Consider the following 19,177-nt stretch of genomic DNA (forward strand, 5'->3'; position numbering starts at 1 on the left):
TCTATAGAAAGATAAATTCAAAATTAAGTACAGATTCGATAAACAAATTGTATTTGGACATCTTTGTGATGTTCGAAGATGTACTAATGATAGAAAATCAAAGAGGACTACCTATTCCAATAATAATAATCGTATGGCCTCAGCTACCGTGTGCAAGCCTTTTAATTTGACGCCACCTGGCTGCTTGCTCCTCAGTTACGATGTTCCATTTTACTCTAGGCCTACTAGACAGCAGAGTAAACCGAATCTCTCTTGGACGTCTATTGCCAAGTTTTAATGAATTTTGTCGGGTAAGCACCAAATGTGTCACAAGAGATCTTTCACATGCCAACATCGTATGACATGAAGTGTCAAATGGACTTTTTTCCACCCTTCAAATATCCTACTACCTGTGCCAGTTTGAACCCGCTATCTCGGGATACAGAGGCTGACACTCTTAACAGTGATTCTCCAATGATACAACTACTAATTGCTTGAAGATATTATGCTATGGTAAGTATGAATTACTAGACTTATTAATTTATTATTAATTGTAATGCTTTAACACGTAACTGACTGAGGTTATGTTGCATGAATAAGCACAGTGTTCTAGTTATAGGTCTAATTTATTTGTTTAATTACAGGCAATTTTCAGCAAATTTCTGCTGACTTACGAAGTGTAAGCCAGCCAGCAGTCAACAGAATTATTAGAGGGGTATCTGTACTGACTGCCAGGAAAAGACCTCAGTTTGTTGAGTTTTCACAAGATGAAAATCTTTTCTTCTTCCATGGTTGTGCAAAAAAATTACCAAAAATTATGATATGCGAAACCTGACCAGAAATAACTAAAAATGCTTGACGGAAGCGGCTGCTTCTCTTGTTTTCTATTATTACTACAGATAGTATCATTGCCAACCTGAAATACAGTTCATAAAATCTTCACTTTGCAATGTCTTTTTCAGCTAAAGTCGACTTTGGAGAAAGTAGCGTCTATGAAACAGACTTACAGCAAAGTTGGATTTTCCTATCAGAGTAGACTTTGTAAAGTATTGTTCTTGAATTATGACCCTAATCAACCAACCTCCTTACTACAGTTTTGTAGCTCCTCTGTGGATCAGTGATAAACTCCATATTCCAATATTGAGGGTTCAAAACTGGTAGAAGTTGTCAAATGCTTTTTAAGATCTCTCACGACACATTTCGTGTTTAACCAACAAAATTATTTAAGTTGGCGATGGGTCGCTCAAACAGAGCTTCAGTATTTTTTTTCATTGTAAGTCCAAAATTATACATTAAAATTCATGGGCAGAGAGCCCAAATGGCATCAAATCAAGTATCTGCACACAGTAGCTGAGACCATACAATTATTATTACTGCAATTGATAGCTCTGGTGTTTATTGTTTGATGGGGAAGTGCATTTAGATAACCATCCCTGCCATACTACAGTTTTGTATGAAGTTATTCTGCTTGAATTATCACAATGAAAGAAAAGGCTTTTGAACCTTTTAATATTCTATTCTCTAAAGTTCTCAGCTCTAACTGTGTAAGCAAATAATTATCTGACTTTGTAAAACCTTTTAATATTCTATTCTCTAAAGTTCTCAGCTCTAACTGTGTAAGCAAATAATTATCTGACTTTGTAAACTAAGATATATTTTAATTTAGCATAAATATTATTTCTGAAGGTCAAGTTTCTTTAATGACAGATGAGAACAATATTTTTTTAAATGGTAATTTTGTAATTTTTTCTCATCTCAAGTACTTTGTACTACTTAAGGACTTGTTTCACTAAAGTAAGAAATAAAACAACACTGGTGGTGTATGGGAATGATCCTTCAAAGCACAAAACTTTAACTTTATTCTATAGAAACTATCCACTTCATGTCCATATTGATATGACAATCTAAGAATTCTTTAACCACCTAATTGATACCTTTATTTGCCTTTGGCAATTTTATAAAATCATTCATAGAACACATTTCATCTGCTTTGCAGACGTAATCAGCTATATTCACTTAGGTTTAGGTACAAAAAGATGAAAGTATACACAATATATTGTTCTCATAACAGCCTTGATCTCTTCTCATGAGAAACTTATAACTTTATCTGATGGGGGAAGGACAATGGTGGTGGGGTGTGATGAATTCCTCCCCCCTCCAACCCCCACATTACAATTTATTTTCCAAATAGTTTCCTACTTTGGAAATGCATTTGTCCCAGCGTATGGGCAGCTTTTTGATCATAAAAAGAACAGGGTCATGTTGCCAGCCAGTTGCCAGTCTTCCACACTCTCGTCATCTTCAAATCATTGCGCTCCTAGAGCTTTTTTAAGTGGTCCAAACAAATGGAAATCGCAGAGCGATAAATCTTGGCTATAAGGAGGATGATCCAGTGTAGTCCAGTGCATTTCCTGTAGCTTGGAGACAGAGCTGCAGTATCGGGCCGCGCATTGTCGAATCGGTTGGTCTCATCTTTTGGGGCGATATGCAACCCCCACCTTGTTCAACAGCTCGCAGTAGTAAGCAGCATTTTGTCGCTCATGCAAAAAAATCAATCAGGAAAATGCCTTGCCGATCGAAAAAAACAGTTGCAAGAACCTTGCCAGCTGACAGTCGAAGTCTTGACTTTCACTGGTGCTGCCTCCCCTTTCCTCCGTCCCTCCTTACACATACACGTCCTTGACAATGTTTGATCATCGAACTGTGCAGTCAATCTCTGGTAAATTTCCGCCACTATAACTCCTTCACGAGCAAGAAATTTTATAATTATGCGTTGCGCAGTGGAGGGGTGCACCTTTGCTCAGACATTGTGAGCGTTACTGGTGAAACGGCGGGAAATATCTAACAGCATGCTCTCCCCACTCCTAACGGTCCCACCTAAGCATAGCAGAAGTGCGGGGCCAGTCTTACGAACTGTTGAGGTTCAGGAACAAAAATCCAGTTTATATTTGATCGACTTTTGTAAGATTAATTCAGATACTCATGTTACCCATACTAAACTATTGTGATCTATTAGTTGACGTTACCGAGGAACAAACAAAGAAATTGCAGAAAGCAATGAACTCTTGCATCTGCTTTATTTTTTCATTAGTATACCACACGTCGCTCCCTATTACGAGACACTCAGCTGGTTAAAGATTGAGCAAATGGGATATTTACACATTGCTACACTCATTTTCCAACTTTTAAATGAAGCAACCCTGCAGTATCTTGCATCAGATCTTAGTTACGTCTCCTCTACTCATCAGCATTATTCGCTCTACAGTAACTCCTCTATACCCATAAATCGTATATCAGTGTATAACCGTGTCTGATGCCGGTTATGGAGTTCGCTCTCATTAGAATGACATTAGCCTCTTTTAGAAGATCTTGCTGGGATCTCCTCCCTAGTGCATAGCCAGGTTAATTGAATGCATGGGTGAATGTGAGAATTAATGACGTACTTAAGTATTTACATAAATTCATAAGTTACTTGTATTAAGACGCACGAAGTCATGTAGATCATTAGTTTCCAAACCAGTGGTGTATATTGTATTAAAACTTGTTTCTTCTTCAATACTGTTAGAATCATCATTATTACCCAATGCCATCTAGTTACACACAAAATGTTGTCAATATGTTGTTGTATATACCTTCTTTCACAGCAGATTGTTTGTTAAAAGCTCCTCTCCCCATCATCATAATCATTATCTTATTGATTTGTAATAAAAGACGATTCAACCTTTAGCAAAGAATGTGGTTAAGTGTAAGAGAGGGCCAAGAGCCTTTACCTTGCAACTTACAAAGGTATAAATAAATAATGTGACATAAATTTTCACACAAGAACATTCACTCCTACATTGTGTAAGAGACCTAGAATATTATGGTCAACAGTCCTGTGAACTCAGGATATAAGGAGTCTTACAACCAAATGGGAAGCACTAAGCTTTCGAAACCACAGTGGTCTAAAAACTGAGTAGTTTGAATCCAGACTGTTGTGTGTTATTTGTAGATATTTCTTCACTCCATCCAAATTTTGGGTCATTTTCCAATCTTACACCAATTACAGAGACAGGCTTAGACTTCACAATAACTTGAACTATCATCCTTCAGGCATTAACAATAGAACCGCAGCTGGGTCATTTGTGACCCAGCTGTTATTTCTTTCTTCCCTATGTTCTGTCAAAAGGAAAATAAATATCTGTAGCATGTGTACAGCCAAGGAATATTATGTATTCTCAACGCGTGCGTCGTGTGAAGTACCATTCGTACAAATAAATTATATGCAGCGTAATGTAAATCGTGTGTACTGATGTCAGATGAATGGTCTCTAAATATTGAGGAGATGGAAGCCTTTCTTGCTATACTGCACATTTGCGGTGTCATAGGAGCAGGGGCTTATAACTCGACTCATTATGGTCAGCAAAGTGGAGCAATCCTATTGCCCACTTATTCCTTATTTGCATGGTTAATATTCTACATCAAAATACATTATGAGTATTAAATTTCAAAAACAATATCCAGCACAGCGCAGGTACTGGTATATTCATTGGCTGTGACATTTGCTACACATAGTTTTTTTTTTTTTTTCAGAGTATAGAGAATAAAGAACTAACAGCTGGGTCACAAATGACCCAGCCGTGGTTCTAGTGTTAAAGAGACACAGAGCTAATGACTTACCTTCCTAGCCCTTAAAATGGCATTAAAAATCTGAATTATTACTTACATAAATGATAAACTAGAATATAAAGTTCTATCTTCTTCCTAGTATTTCCTGGTATTTTTGAGCCAGGTCTGTTCCTGACACGAACCCTGTGTGTGTGTGGAGGGATGTATTCACTATTGCATGTTTCAGTGGTTATTGATAATGTGGTGTGTAGAAGAAGAGATATTTATTATGACGAACACACTTCCATGCCAGAGGAATTAACCACACCATGGCCAGCTCGATAGTTTAGTTCCAGCCTCCAACTGGTGACAATCAATAAATCAATCAATCACCACTGATCTGCATTTAGGGCAGAAGACCAGCTGGTAATTTATCTTTTGTTTAACTGGTCTTTTCTTAACTAATTTCAAAGAACAGTATTTTTTCATTTTCAATTTAGTCATTTAAGTGTTTTGATGCTACCTCAGCCTTTTTACTTTACTTACATACGTTATTTCAGACGGTATCTGATTTTAAAGGTCCTTTTTCAAACCTCTTAACCAGGCGTGACAAGTTAATTCGTCTACCAATAGTTGTTGCTCAGTTGGGTAATGACGAGTTAACTCATCTAGAGATGTCAAAAACCGTTATCTGCTGGGCAGGACATGTTTTCTCATCTCTATATGTTGTTGAGTATAGTTCTATGACTGCTTTATAGATGTCAGTAGGTCCCAGACTTACTGCACGCCAATATTTCATTGCATTTTCTTGCATACATAATGGCTAAACATGCTCATTGGATGACTAAACTATTGTTCACATCACTGATTCTGATATAAGTTAGATAACAACTTTTCGGTTAGCAAGGATAACACAAGTGGTGAAACTCACTGTGAGCTTACTTCTGTACCATTTTAAATTGAGACTAATTGAAGAAAAATTATTTTGAAGATTGTCTTATAATTCTTTTTGTAACATCATGCACTGTACTGTAATTTACTTTTATTTTTCACGTTTTTTTCCTATATTATTATATAAGGCAAATTCATACAGTGTAATAATAATATGCCAGCCCACGACATAGGGGTAGCGTGCCTGCCTCTTACCTGGAGGTTCCAGATTCGATTCCCGGCCAGGTCAGGGATTTTTACCTGGATCCGAGGGCTGGTTTGAGGTCCACTCAGCTTATGTGTTTACAATTGAGGAGCTATCTGACGGTGAGATGGCGGCCCCAGTCTAGAAAGCCAAGAATAATGGCCATGAAGATTCATTGTGCTGACCATACGACACCTCATAATCTGCAGGCCTTCGGACTGAGCAGCAATCGCTTTGTAGGCCATGGCCCTTCAGGGCTGTTGTGCCATGGGGTTTGGTTTGGATTTTGGAAATAATAATGTTCCTGGTTACAACAGTGACATTGCTTTATTGCTTGTTTGATCTGCCAGATGCAGTCTCATTATAATGTGGTTGCAAGAAGTTAAATAAAATATTATGGTTTGAATTACTAAATGCAAATGAAAATAAACCACTTTTCACTTTGCAAAAATCAGATGATCGTAAATATGTGTCTTGGTCATGGCCATCCATCAGTAGGTGCTAATTTCAGATGACCACCAGCCATAAGACATAGTCTGCACGGTTGCTAGGGTTACACTTCCATCACACACTTTGTGATGTTAACTTGTACACTGCAAATTTTCAGATGACCCCAACCATATACACTGACTGACGGAGCAAATGCAACACCAAGAAGGAGTGGTCAGAACTTTATGCCAATTGCAGGGTAGACTGACGTCACTGAGGTATGCTCATGATGTGAAATGCGCCGCTGTGCTGCGCACGTAGCGAACGATAAATGGAACACGGCGTTGGCGAATGGCCCACTTCGTACCGTGATTTCTCAGCCGACAGTCATTGTAGAACGTGTTGTCGTGTGCCACAGGACACGTGTATAGCTAAGAATGCCAGGCCGCCGTCAACGGAGGCATTTCCAGCAGACAGACGACTTTACGAGGGGTATGGTGATCGGGCTGAGAAGGGCAGGTTGGTCGCTTCGTCAAATCGCAGCCGATACCCATAGGGATGTGTCCACGGTGCAGCGCCTGTGGCGAAGATGGTTGGCGCAGGGACATGTGGCACGTGCGAGGGGTCCAGGCGCAGCCCGAGTGACGTCAGCACGCGAGGATTGGCGCATCCGCCGCCAAGCGGTGGCAGCCCCGCACGCCACGTCAACCGCCATTTTTCAGCATGTGCAAGACACCCTGGCTGTTCCAATATCGACCAGAACAATTTCCCGTCGATTGGTTGAAGGAGGCCTGCACTCCCGGCGTCCGCTCAGAAGACTACCATTGACTCCACAGCATAGACGTGCACGCCTGGCATGGTGCCGGGCTAGAGCGACTTGGATGAGGGAATGGCGGAACGTCGTGTTCTCCGATGAGTCACGCTTCTGTTCTGTCAGTGATAGTCACCGCAGACGAGTGTGGCGTCGGCGTGGAGAAAGGTCAAATCCGGCAGTAACTGTGGAGCGCCCTACCACTAGACAACGCGGCATCATGGTTTGGGGCGCTATTGCGTATGATTTCACGTCGCCTCTAGTGCGTATTCAAGGCACGTTAAATGCCCACTGCTACGTGCAGCATGTGCTGCGGCCGGTGGCACTCCCGTACCTTCAGGGGCTGCCCAATGCTCTGTTTCAGCAGGATAATGCCCGCCCACACACTGCTCGCATCTCCCAACAGGCTCTACGAGGTGTACAGATGCTTCCGTGGCCAGCGTACTCTCCGGATCTCTCACCAATCGAACACGTGTGGGATCTCATTGGACGCCGTTTGCAAACTCTGCCCCAGCCTCGTACGGATGACCAACTGTGGCAAATGGTTGACAGAGAATGGAGAACCATCCCTCAGGACACCATCCGCACTCTTATTGACTCTGTACCTCGACGTGTTTCTGCGTGCATCGCCGCTCGCGGTGGTCCTACATCCTACTGAGTCGATGCCGTGCGCATTGTGTAACCTGCATATCAGTTTGAAATAAACATCAATTATTCGTCCGTGCCGTCTCTGTATTTTCCCCAACTTTCATCCCTTTCGAACCACTCCTTCTTGGTGTTGCATTTGCTCTGTCAGTCAGTGTATTTATGTCAAAATGGGCAGGACTAGATAACTCTTCTTCCACAAAGGCATGCATGCATAATGGGCGGGACAAGTTCCTTCGCCATTCGCGGAAGAATAATAGGCGTGACAAGGTAACTTGTTGCCCGCATCATGAAAATGGGCGTGACGGATTAACTCTTTTCCAGTCAAATTATAATTCTCCGCTACTAATGTTTGTTTCTCAGAGGAAACTCTCCAGTTAAGAGGTTAAGGAGGGGAAGTCATAGGAGTATTATTATAAACCTTTTAATATGAAAATTGAAGATGCTCTCAATTGTTGTAGAGAGAGGGAGGGGGTGTCGATGGCTGTTGTTTTATAATATCTGTCACATTTTGGGGAGTATTTTTGGTAAAAACTATTTAGAACTAATAATAATAATTCTGTGTACTCAACCAAGCATACAAGAATGACCTATAAGTAAGGATGGGAAATGAGAGCGAATGTCTCGAGAATCACGAAAACTTCTCGGTGCTTTTCTCACAAAGGCGTGCCTCATGAGATTCTTGGGAATATAAGCACGATTCTTACGTCACGGTTATGCAGTACATAGAGAACAACAGGCGTTGACATCTTGCCCAATGGGACAACAGGCTGAATCATGAATAATCATGAATGGAAGTTTGGTCTTCTGTTCACAGGGAATAATACACGAACAAGCTAGAAGGAGGTTTGCAACATCACACTTAACCCACGAAGAAAATCCATCAGTTTATTAAAGCCTAATCATTTGACTGGCATGAATGCAATACAGTACTTTTCGTGCACACTGATGGCTACCAAGAGGAAATCATGGGCCTGGGAATATTTCATGTATGTCCCAGAAAATAAACTACAATGTCATTCTTGTTCCCTTCTGTAGTTTTTGCGAATATGCATGTTATATGTAAATTAAATTTCTTACAAAATTGTACAAAATTATTTTGATATCCTCCTAGTCAATACTATAATATTTTACATTCAATTAAGACAAAACTTTACACATAGACATGTTTCGACGTGGCATTGGGTCATCCTCAGTAAGACATATACAGTATAATGAATTAAAAATATGAGACACACAAAATGAAATGTTAGTTAATAAGTTTTTTCTTAAAAAGCATGATGAAAAGTTAAAAACTGTGAGATGGTGATCATTAAAACAGTCTTGAGCTGGAAGTATTTTTGTTTCAATGTTTTTGTTGTCCCTTGGTGTGGTTCAACTAGATCTGTAAACTGTTGGCTTAGTTGTTATGTTCCGACATGGGCTGATATATAAGCATTATTGATGTTGAACCGTCTGATTTTTAGTCTGTAAAATGGATAATACAAATCGAATTAAGAGTTGAATAATGGTGACTAACAGGAAAAACATTTAAAGTAAGTTTAAAAGAATGAAAATTAATTTATGTTACGTGGCCCACTTGTATCACCCATGTTCTTCCTCCTCTCGACTGACTTGCTCCCGCAGTTGAGACGCAATACGTGTTGCTACGAGGAAGTGGAATGGGGAAATGGGGTGGGGCTTGCGGGAGAGTGTTGAGTATGTGGCATAATGGGGGCGGTGCCTGAAACTGAGTGTAATAATTGTGAGTTCCTGTTTTTTACTACAAATAATCGGAATTAAAGTTTCTCTTCATAATACGTTATTTACTTCATTTGTCTCGTTTAAGTCGAGGGCTGGGTTCTTATATTGATCCATGACGTGACTTATTTCCTTTAATTCCTTGTGGAACATAGGGCCTCGACGAAATTTCTCCAGCTTGTTCTATCTGCCGCCAATGCTTTCACCTCCCTCCATGTCTTGTTAATTCCAGCAATCTCCTTATCTATGGTTCTCTTCCAAGTAATCCTCGGTCTGCCTTGCGTGCGACTGCCTTGTAGATTCCAACTCAATGCCTGCCTTGTGATACTCTCTTGTGGTCTTCTCAGGGTGTGTCCAATCCATCTCCATTTTCTTCTCATTATCTGTTCCTCTATGGGACTTTGACTTGTGGCCTCCCAAAGGTCTTTGTTTGAGATAGTTATTGGCCACCATATTCTCATAATGTACCTCAAACACCGATTTATAAAAGTATGTAACCTTGTGGTAATGTCTTTGGTCACTTTCCAGGTCTCACTTCCATACAGTAACACAGATTTAACATTTGAGTTGAATATATTGATCCATACTAATATAAAAATTCTCTAAAATGTTGAGTAGTGGACCTTTTTGTCCACGTTGTAGAATTTTTAGATCTTGATCTATTGTGGTATAATTATGAATATAGTCTTTGTGGTAGTTACTCATGGCAGAGAAACAATTCTATTTTAAAGCGTTGCGGTGTTCTGTATATCTTATGAGGAAGTTCCTACCAGTTTGTCCGACGTAACTCGACCGGCATCCCTGGCATTCCAGTTTATATATCCCAGAATTTATTTATTTATTGCTAGTATTTACTGTGTGAGAGTTAAATACTATTCTTTTATTAGAGTTGCTGGTTTTGAAAGCAATTTTTAGGTTCTGTTTTCTTATGATGTTGGTGATTATGTGAATGTGGCAAATTTTTTTAAATCTTTGACTCTTTCGTCAAAGTACTTGTGGGCTTTTTAATATGTTTATTGGTTAGCTTATTTATAAATTTTGTGCTGAATCCATTGTTCAAGGCTATTTCGCGAATTGTTCTGATTTCTTTTTTCAAATTTTTCTTTTGGAGCAGGATTTTTAAAGCTCTTTCTAACATCCTATTGTTTGCAGCATTTTTATGAGCTTCAGGATGTAATGAACTTTGTTTCATGGTGTTAGCAGTGTAAGTTGGTTTCTGGTAAATGTTAAATGTCAGGTGATTATTCTTATGGCGTGATAACGTTATGTCTAAATAATTAAGCGGGTTATTGTTTCTCCATTTCCATAGTGAATTTAATATTTTGATTGAAACTGTTGAGTAGTTCCAAAATTTCCTTTCCTTCGTTAACGCTACTATCTATGATGGCTAGAACATCATCGATGTAACGTGTCCAGTATTTTATAGCTTTGATTTTATCTATGATATTTGTGTGTTCTGAGTGTTTCATATATATATTCGCCAAAATACTCCCATATGTAAACCTGTCTGCAAGTAGATTTTATTCTCATCTATTTCACCAATGCTTCATTTACTGAATTTGGTTAAATTATTCTGTATCAGATTTATAGTGGTTTTAATGGGGATGGAAATTCATCATGTGTGAGGACTGGGTGAGCTACAAGACTATTTTCATTTGAGCTTCGTATGCAAGGAGTTTGACTCCCCTTTCGCCCTTCAGGCTTCAGTAAGAACTCTAAATCTTCTTCTTTATTGTACTTTGCTTTCGCTCTTTCAATGTGAGAACTTAACCTCGGTCTATTAACAAATTAACTTTGTCGCACACTATTCTATGTGAAGATGTGGTCAAGAACTTGTGTTCTATTTAAATTCACCTAACTCAATTCTGTGGACCGTGTTCTTGTGGTTCCTTTCCATTTTAAAAGCAATAAAATACTGATGCAGGATTCAACCTCCTTTTCCCGGCCTCTCCCTTTCCTTCCCTGTTTGTTTTCCTAGGATAAATTTCTCTTTTATTGAATATTTGTGCTGGATGGATGTCTTTTTAACCTACCTTTGAGGTGAAATTAATTGAGGCTAATTTTCCTTGATCGTTTGATCTTTGTATCTTATCATGACTCTTGTAATTTCATGATTCTTGTTCTAATAGATTTGTTAGGGTTCTCAGATCAAAAATACATGTTATACCATATGTTGTTGAAATTAGCTTGTGTTGTCTGGGTTTTTTCTGTTTATTTTATGGTTTCCTATAATCATTACTTCTCTGTACCTACCACAGAGCCCTCAGGGTTCTCAGCACTGTCCTTGTGCTCTGCTGATACTGCAGTCGACCTTCTTTGAAATGTTTGAAGCAAGACCTGTCCATGCATTAGTGGTGTCCACTTATTGACTTAATCAGTTCCTATCTTTGACTTATACTACACATCAAAATATTATCATTTTTCTTATTCTTCTTGAATTTTGGCCATCTAAGGACCACGGAAAGTAACCCTGTGCATTCATCTTTCTTTTCTTGACTTCCAATAGTTCTTCATCCTTTCACTTTGCTGTTTCCTCCTCTCTTGTATCCAGATGTTATTATTACCTTTCATCTTTTCCTTATTCTGGAAGCCCTTCAAATTTTGTATCAACCTTCTGAAAGTTGTCCTGTCTTGTATTAATCATCTGCGTGTTCAAAATGGCGGAGCTCAGTCACAGTGTAAAGCGTGTGTCAAGGCAAACTCATAAATCTGCAAGATAAACAGCAGCTAAGTGCCATTCGTGACCTAATCTCGATAGATTCCTGAATGGAGTAATGAATACGAGAAGCAATTTCACGAACTTGGTAAGAGTGTGATAATTATTTATTACTCTGTTGTCGTCTATCATTCATTAAAGGGTCAAAGAATATAATACCTAGATCGCAAACCATTCAATATTGTCGGGCTGAGTGAATGTTTAACAATGTATTATATTCTTTGACACTAAATGATACATCAGGACACACTATAATGCATTCTTTCAGTGCATCATAGATCGCATCCAACACAGCCGACACAAACGTGGAAACTGAGTCCTCGGAACCTGATATAAAGATTACAAAGATCTGAGGCAGTCACAAGTCGCCAAGTACCGTTTTTTTTATATAAATGCTATTTGTGCGGGGCGTCAACCTAGAAAGATCTTTTGCTCCTACTTGCACCATATGTGAGGAACCTGCATGTATTTTGTAAATGGCAGAAGTGTAAAGTGTTGAATGTGAGGAAAGGAACTTTAAGTACGACACAAACACCCAGTCCCCAGGTCAGGGATATTAATCATTTACAATAAAGAAACCCTGAACCGGCCAGGAATCAAACCTGAGACCGTCGGGTGACAGGCGGACGCGTTGCCCCCCATACCGCGGGGCCGGACCGTCAAGTACCGTAGTTTCAGACGGGCAGTTGAAATACAATAATATCAACAGATTTCAATACAGATTAAAACATGAGATTAGTCACTTGCAAGGGCAGTTGAAGCCGCTCTCATATGTGTCGCGTTTCTGTATGTGTTCTTTAATCATCAGTAGAAGTTGATCGAATTCGATAGCAATGAGTTGTGTGTGATATTTAAATGTGCTTTCATCTTCCTCTAGAACTTCACGTAAAAAAAACATTTCAACGCACCGAATGCACTACGTCGTAGAATCCACTCTCGTGCCCACATATCTTTTTACTTTCTTTTTATTTTACCAACACTATTCACTACTCGACAATTAACATATCAGAACAGCCGATATCCCTTCCCTTACGAGGACCGCCATCTTAATTCAGAAGCGAGTACAACGTCGTGTGAACATCCATTACATGCGAGTAGCTGGCCAAGAGATGCGCATCCATCATGCTAGTCCACTAGAAAAATACTTCTGCCTGCTCACCTTATTTTCTCCACAAGTACTTCCAGGGGCACAATAACTTTCACTCACTCACACACACACACACACACACACACTCTCTCTCTCTCTCTCTCTTACTTAAAACTACAACATTATGCGTTAATGCCATCTCAGTAATGAGCAGGTATCAATGCTCGTTTTACATTAAACTAACAAGTTGTACCATTGTAGTAATAAATACTTTGCGTCCATTGTCACATAGCACAATGATGCGACCGTCCTGGCTCCCACCCAACACGATTTAAGCCTAAGTGATCACGTGCACGATTTAAGATATTTTTCCTGGTACCAGGATTAATCCTATCATATAAATTACATATACACAACAGATTCCACCTCTACCGCCTCAAGGGCAGTGTCCTGGAGCATGAGACATTTGATCGGGGATACACCTGGGGACGAGGACCAGTACCTCGCCCAAGCAGCGTTACCTGCTATGCTGAACAGGGACATGACATGTGGAGGATGTAAAGATTGGAAAGGATAGGCAGGGAAGAGGGAAGGAAGCAGCCATGGCTGTAAGGGATTTGCCTGGAGAAGAAGTGGGAAACCACGGAAAACCACTTGGAGGATGGCTGAGGGGGGAATCGAACCCTCTCTACTGAGTTGACCTCCTGAGGCTGAGTGGACCCCGTAAGAGGGTTAGGAATGAAACAACTCATTCAATTTGTGGGGTTTTTAAGACCATCTAAACTAGGTTTTGTTCTGTCATTCCTTTCTGTAAATAAGCATTTATGTTCATATGAATTAAATAAAGGGTCAAAGCAAATATTCTGTGTGTTCCAAGGCAGATAAACAAAAAATGCGGCCGCTTAAAATAATTTGAATGCCGTGCTTCGAGCAAGAAGTTTGTTGTAATTCGCAAACGCGCTCAAGAGAGCATTGTGGAGATTACACACAAATTCAGGCTTCCGAGGTCAACAGTGTTGAGAATGGATCTTCAATATTGCAGAGAGAATGTTATCATCCGTGTAAACCACCACACGGGAAGACCACAGGTGTTTTAACAAACGGACATCACGTCACTTCCACAGAACCATACTGGGCGCTCAACAGGCTACTGTGATTTAAAGATTAACTTCATTCATGTTTCCGTATTGAACTGAGATCCACGATAAGATATCTATTAGGTTCAACCTTTTCAATACTAATTAGGTACGTGTTTATGTTACAAATACCTTTTATTCAACTTGGGGACCGGTTTTAACATATATAATGTCATCAACAGCCATAAAATCACAAATATATAAGCAAAGACATAATCTGTAACTGACCATTCACACCATGGTGAATTGTAACTGACCGTTCACACCATGGTGAATGGTCAGTTACAGATTATGTCTTTGCTTACATATTTGTGATTTTATGGCTGATGATGACATATATGTCGAAACCGGTCCCCAAGTTGAATAAAAGGTATTTGAAACATAAACACGTACCTAATTAGTATTGAAAAGGTTGAACCTAATAGATATCTCATCGTTGAGGCTACTGTGAGTCAGATCACCACCCAGTTGAATTTTGGGGGTCAGGAACCCATTTCTACCAGGAGTGTAAGGAGACAACTGCAGTGCATAAACTTCACCAGCCAATGACCAACTCGTGTCCCTTTGCTGACACCTCGATACAGAGCTCAACGACATGGATGGTTCCGCAAACATCGGCAGTGGACTGTGGAATAGTGGCAGCGTGAGGTATGGTCCGATGAACACTGATTCCAGTTGTATCAAGCTGATGGGCCCCTAAGAGTGTGGCGTATGGCCTATAAAGCTATGGATCCTGTGTGTCAACAAGTTTGTGTCCAGGCAGGAGGTGGCTCATTTCTGGTCTGCGCGGCATTTTCATGGCCGCAATTAGGCTCCATTAAATTGAAATAAGAAATAAAATGGTTCATTTCTTATTTCAATTTAATTGTGATACAGTTCAATACGGAACATTATGAAATTTTTATCTTTAAATCAGGCCCCATTGTCCGGCTGCAGGGAGCGCTGACAAGTGCATGTTATGTGGACATTCTTTCAGACCATCTACACCTTTTTCTGGCACTAGAGTACCCTGATGGAGATGCCATGTTTCAACAGGACAATGCGCCATGTCACCACTCTGTGGTGGCACGCAAGTGGTTGAAGCATCACTCCAGTGAAGTTACGACCATGGATTAGTCCTCCAGATCCCCCAATCTTAATCCAATAGAGCATTTATGGGATGCCGGTGTACACTCCATGAACTTTGCACCAACTACACAAGACCAATTGTGGGTAGCAGTGCAAGATGCATACGTCTAAATCCCTCCAGAACGATTCTAACATCTTGTAGAGTTAATGCCTCGCCGTACTGCTGCTGTTCTGAGAGCTCGTGGAGGAGCAACTAATTATTAACATCACATTCAGTGTGTTCCCATAACTTTTGGCCACTCAGTATACAGCAGAATGTCAAATGTCCTGATCAGTCTTTGTGGATTTCAGGTTTTAGGTAGTGATGGATTCATGCAAAATGTTATGGAAGAATCTCAGGAAGTGGACAACGATGACGATAACAAGACTGGAAATGAACCAGAAACGGGACCTACTGCTGGTGAAGCCTTTGCCTGTTTTGAAACCACCTTAAAGTGGGTGGGAAAACTAACTGAATGTGATCCCGCACAGCTTCTTGCTATTAATGGTTATGAATTTCATGTTTTTGGTCCGTATTGAACTGAGAATAATATATAAGTAATAATAATAACAACGTAAACGTTTCCACCTTTTCAATACTAAAATATATTCACAAAATTATAAATTACACGGTACTAGTTTCGACCCATCTAGGGGTCATCATCAGCCGTATTGGAGCAAAAGTGATATTGAAAAGGTGGAAACGTTTACGTTGTTATTATTATTACTTATATATCAGCTTCTTGCTGTCAAGTGGATGCTAGCAATGGCTGATAGCAAAAGAATATCTGCCTAAAAGCAACTAACTTTGTTGGATATGTTAAAATAAATGAACATTATTTTACACCGTACATTTATAAGTAAAGATGTTTTCTGTAGTGCAATGTGAAGAGTTTCTAGTTTCATTATACTGTTGTATTTTTTTTAAATTGTGTTTTAAATATTTGAAACTTTTGTTCTTTAATTACCAGTATATAGGATCCTTTTGCAATTTCACTGTAAAGTAACATGTCTGACCCAATTATCTGTATTTCTGATATCCATATCACGTCAGTCCCCAATTACTCCAGAGTTGGAGTTCTGCTGTAATAATTAGGGTGGCTAACATGGTGCAACCTTCTTAGGCAGACCCTCTGTGGGAATGAGTTGCATCTATTGTGTGAAGTACTGCATGTAGGTGTAGTGGATTAATAGGTTGTGTGAGAGCTGCACAGAAGTGTAGAGATGACACGAAACAACCAATCCCTGAAACACAGGAGTTAACCCTCTTTGGTTAAAATCTCACTGACCAGCTGATGATTGAACTTAGCACCAAAGGCCAGTGGCTACTGCTCAGCTATGAAGCTGCACGCAAGCTTACATGAAACAAAAGAGAGTATAATTTCAGTACATATTTTAGTACCACTTACCACTAATGTTTCTCCCATCATAGTGCCAACCAGAGGAGGGGATGGGCTCAGAAGAGCTGTTGCTCCTATGTATGCTGAAATTAATGTACTAAAAGCAGTCAGGATAGAAATTGCTAGCAATGAGTTGTAAGGAATGAAAAATGCTAAAAAACATGCCATTGGATTGGCCATGCTTGAAAGAGTTGCAGATAAATGATATGCTGTGTTACCATACGGGAGGCATGAGTAAGACTGAATGCTGGGGAAGACTCCATTTCCAAATATACATACCCATGCTGCAAGGGCCAATAAGAAGCCATATGTAGGGCGAGGTAAATTTTTACTAGGGACAGATTCTGTTACAGCTGCTTGTGTTTCATTCTGAAGCCCTTCTTTCAGACTTTCATTTCCTTCATAAGGGATGTCTGAATCGCTTAGATGCATAGAAAGATTAACAGGAGGAATTGTGTCTACACCATAAGCAATAGAAAGTGGTGGATGTTGAGTTACAGGGGGGGATGCACTCTTATTTGAGTATCTTCTAGTCAACTCTGCCTGATAAGATGATACTTTCTCACTTTTACAAATTCGCAAGTTATTCAAGAGAAAGAATGCAATTGTGCTAAGACTCATAACTCCAAATAAGAAGAAAAAGAAAACTTCTGGTGAGAATCGTGGAGGTGGAGTGTATAATACAAGCTCTACAACTGTCGAGTTCGTTGTTTCATTGAAGAGAGTCCTATTTACACAGGATGGGTTTCCTCCCACTCCTTGGACCAGTGCCATGATACTAGGTAGAAAGCCACTGAGACCTTCACCAACAAAGTAAGATATGAGATATATTTCACGAAAATTGCTCATGAATGGCATGAAAAGAACAGAGCTTGTGCATCCAACAAGTGAAATAAAGAACTGCAAACAAAACAAGGAGGTACTATGTGGTTCCCCAGCAATAATAGTAGTCTCTTTATAAAGGAATGCCATTAACAGTAAGGCAGTCGATCCCATTATCAGAATGCAATAAATTATATGGCTATCTTGTAATCTTCCTGGGAAAAATTTGTGAGAGATAGTGTACAGAATAGGCCCGATGTTGCCAATCTGCACAATTACAGATAAGTAGGAAGGTAAGTTCCATTCCTCTGGCTGGGTCTGCACTAGCAAAGGCAGCTGTACAAACATCCCATTGACTGCCACCCATGCAGCTATACCAAATAAGATTGCCAATACATCAACAAGAAGTTTTCGATCACTCAGTTTTCTTCGACAGCTACACCAAGCAAAATATCTCATCCTGGGCTCTTCAATCTTGACCTTATGTGGATCTTTGGAGAGGAGAGAAGTTGTTTCACTGAAACAAAAGAAATTTTTAAGTTTTATAAATAATACTGCTACGTACTTTATTTTTACATAGACTTAACCAACAACTGTAGTCTCGACCTTAATCAAATTCTAACATGGAAAAGAGACTAAGGATGTTTATTTTATTTATTTTATTTTATTTATTTTTTTTCACACTGAAAAATCTTGTTTAATGTCACTTAAGAATTGCACTTCGTTTTGTTACACATGTTCTTGACCATGTCAAATACAGAAGATAACTTTAAAACTCTACCTGTGTTTAATCTTTATGCAAGAGACTTACTTCCCTCAAGAAAAGTCTTAATCTAATAACTTTCAGATAATGGCAGTTTATTTTTCTTTTTCACTATAGGTGATCTTTTTACATAATTCAGTCACCAATGACCTGCATTTAGGGCAGTCACCCAGGTAGTAGATAACCTATCAGCTGTTACCTACACTTTTCTTAAATAATTTTAAAGAATTTGGAAATTGCCGATCATCTCCCTGTTATTCGTCTACTAATGTTATACCTAGCCATCTCTCCACTAACAGAACGGAACATACCGCTTAGTCAAGCAGCTTGTCTCCTACTCCCAGGTCTTTCCCAGCTCAAAGTTTGCAACATTTTCATAACATTACTCTTTGGTCAAAAATCACCCAGAACATATACTGTGCTGGTTTTCTTTTAATTTTTTTTAGCTCTTGAATCAAGCAGTCCTGATAAGTATCCCATACACTGGTACCATACTCTAATTGTGGTCTTACCAGACACATATATGCTCTCTCCTTTACATCCTTACTACAACACCTAAACTTTACAATCCTGTTCATGTGATTACCCCAATGAAGATCTTTTCTTATATCTTTCAGCAGATATGAGTCTACGTACACGAAATTTAGAATAGGGTTGTTTAGGTCATCAGTCCATGGACTGGTTTGATGCAGCCCTCCATCCCACTCTATCCTGTGCAAACCTCTTCATTTCTACATAACTACAGGGTCTTTATTTATGCTTGGTAGGGATTTTCTCACTCGGCCGCTGGTGCGCGCGGTTTCTGGCACTTCCTGCAGTA

General features: G+C 39.6%; 1 protein-coding gene across 9 annotated transcripts in view; it reads right to left on the bottom strand.

The window, feature by feature from the left end:
- Positions 1 to 19,177, bottom strand: part of Rift (Riboflavin transporter) — a 256,069-nt gene that overhangs the window by 102,504 nt on the left and 134,388 nt on the right. For 8 of the 9 annotated variants that reach the window (XM_067145886.2, XM_067145880.2, XM_067145881.2 and 5 more), the window contains exon 2: positions 16,782 to 18,111. In XM_067145886.2, the coding sequence (XP_067001987.2) occupies positions 16,782 to 18,111 (1,330 nt within the window). Of the gene's footprint in view, positions 1 to 16,508; positions 16,618 to 16,781; positions 18,112 to 19,177 lie in introns of those variants that run through there. The other variant, XM_067145884.2, reaches the window with a different exon arrangement.

The sequence above is a fragment of the Anabrus simplex genome, chromosome 4 (assembly GCF_040414725.1).
Source record: "Anabrus simplex isolate iqAnaSimp1 chromosome 4, ASM4041472v1, whole genome shotgun sequence".
In the NCBI taxonomy this organism is placed as follows: Eukaryota; Metazoa; Arthropoda; class Insecta; order Orthoptera; family Tettigoniidae; genus Anabrus; species Anabrus simplex.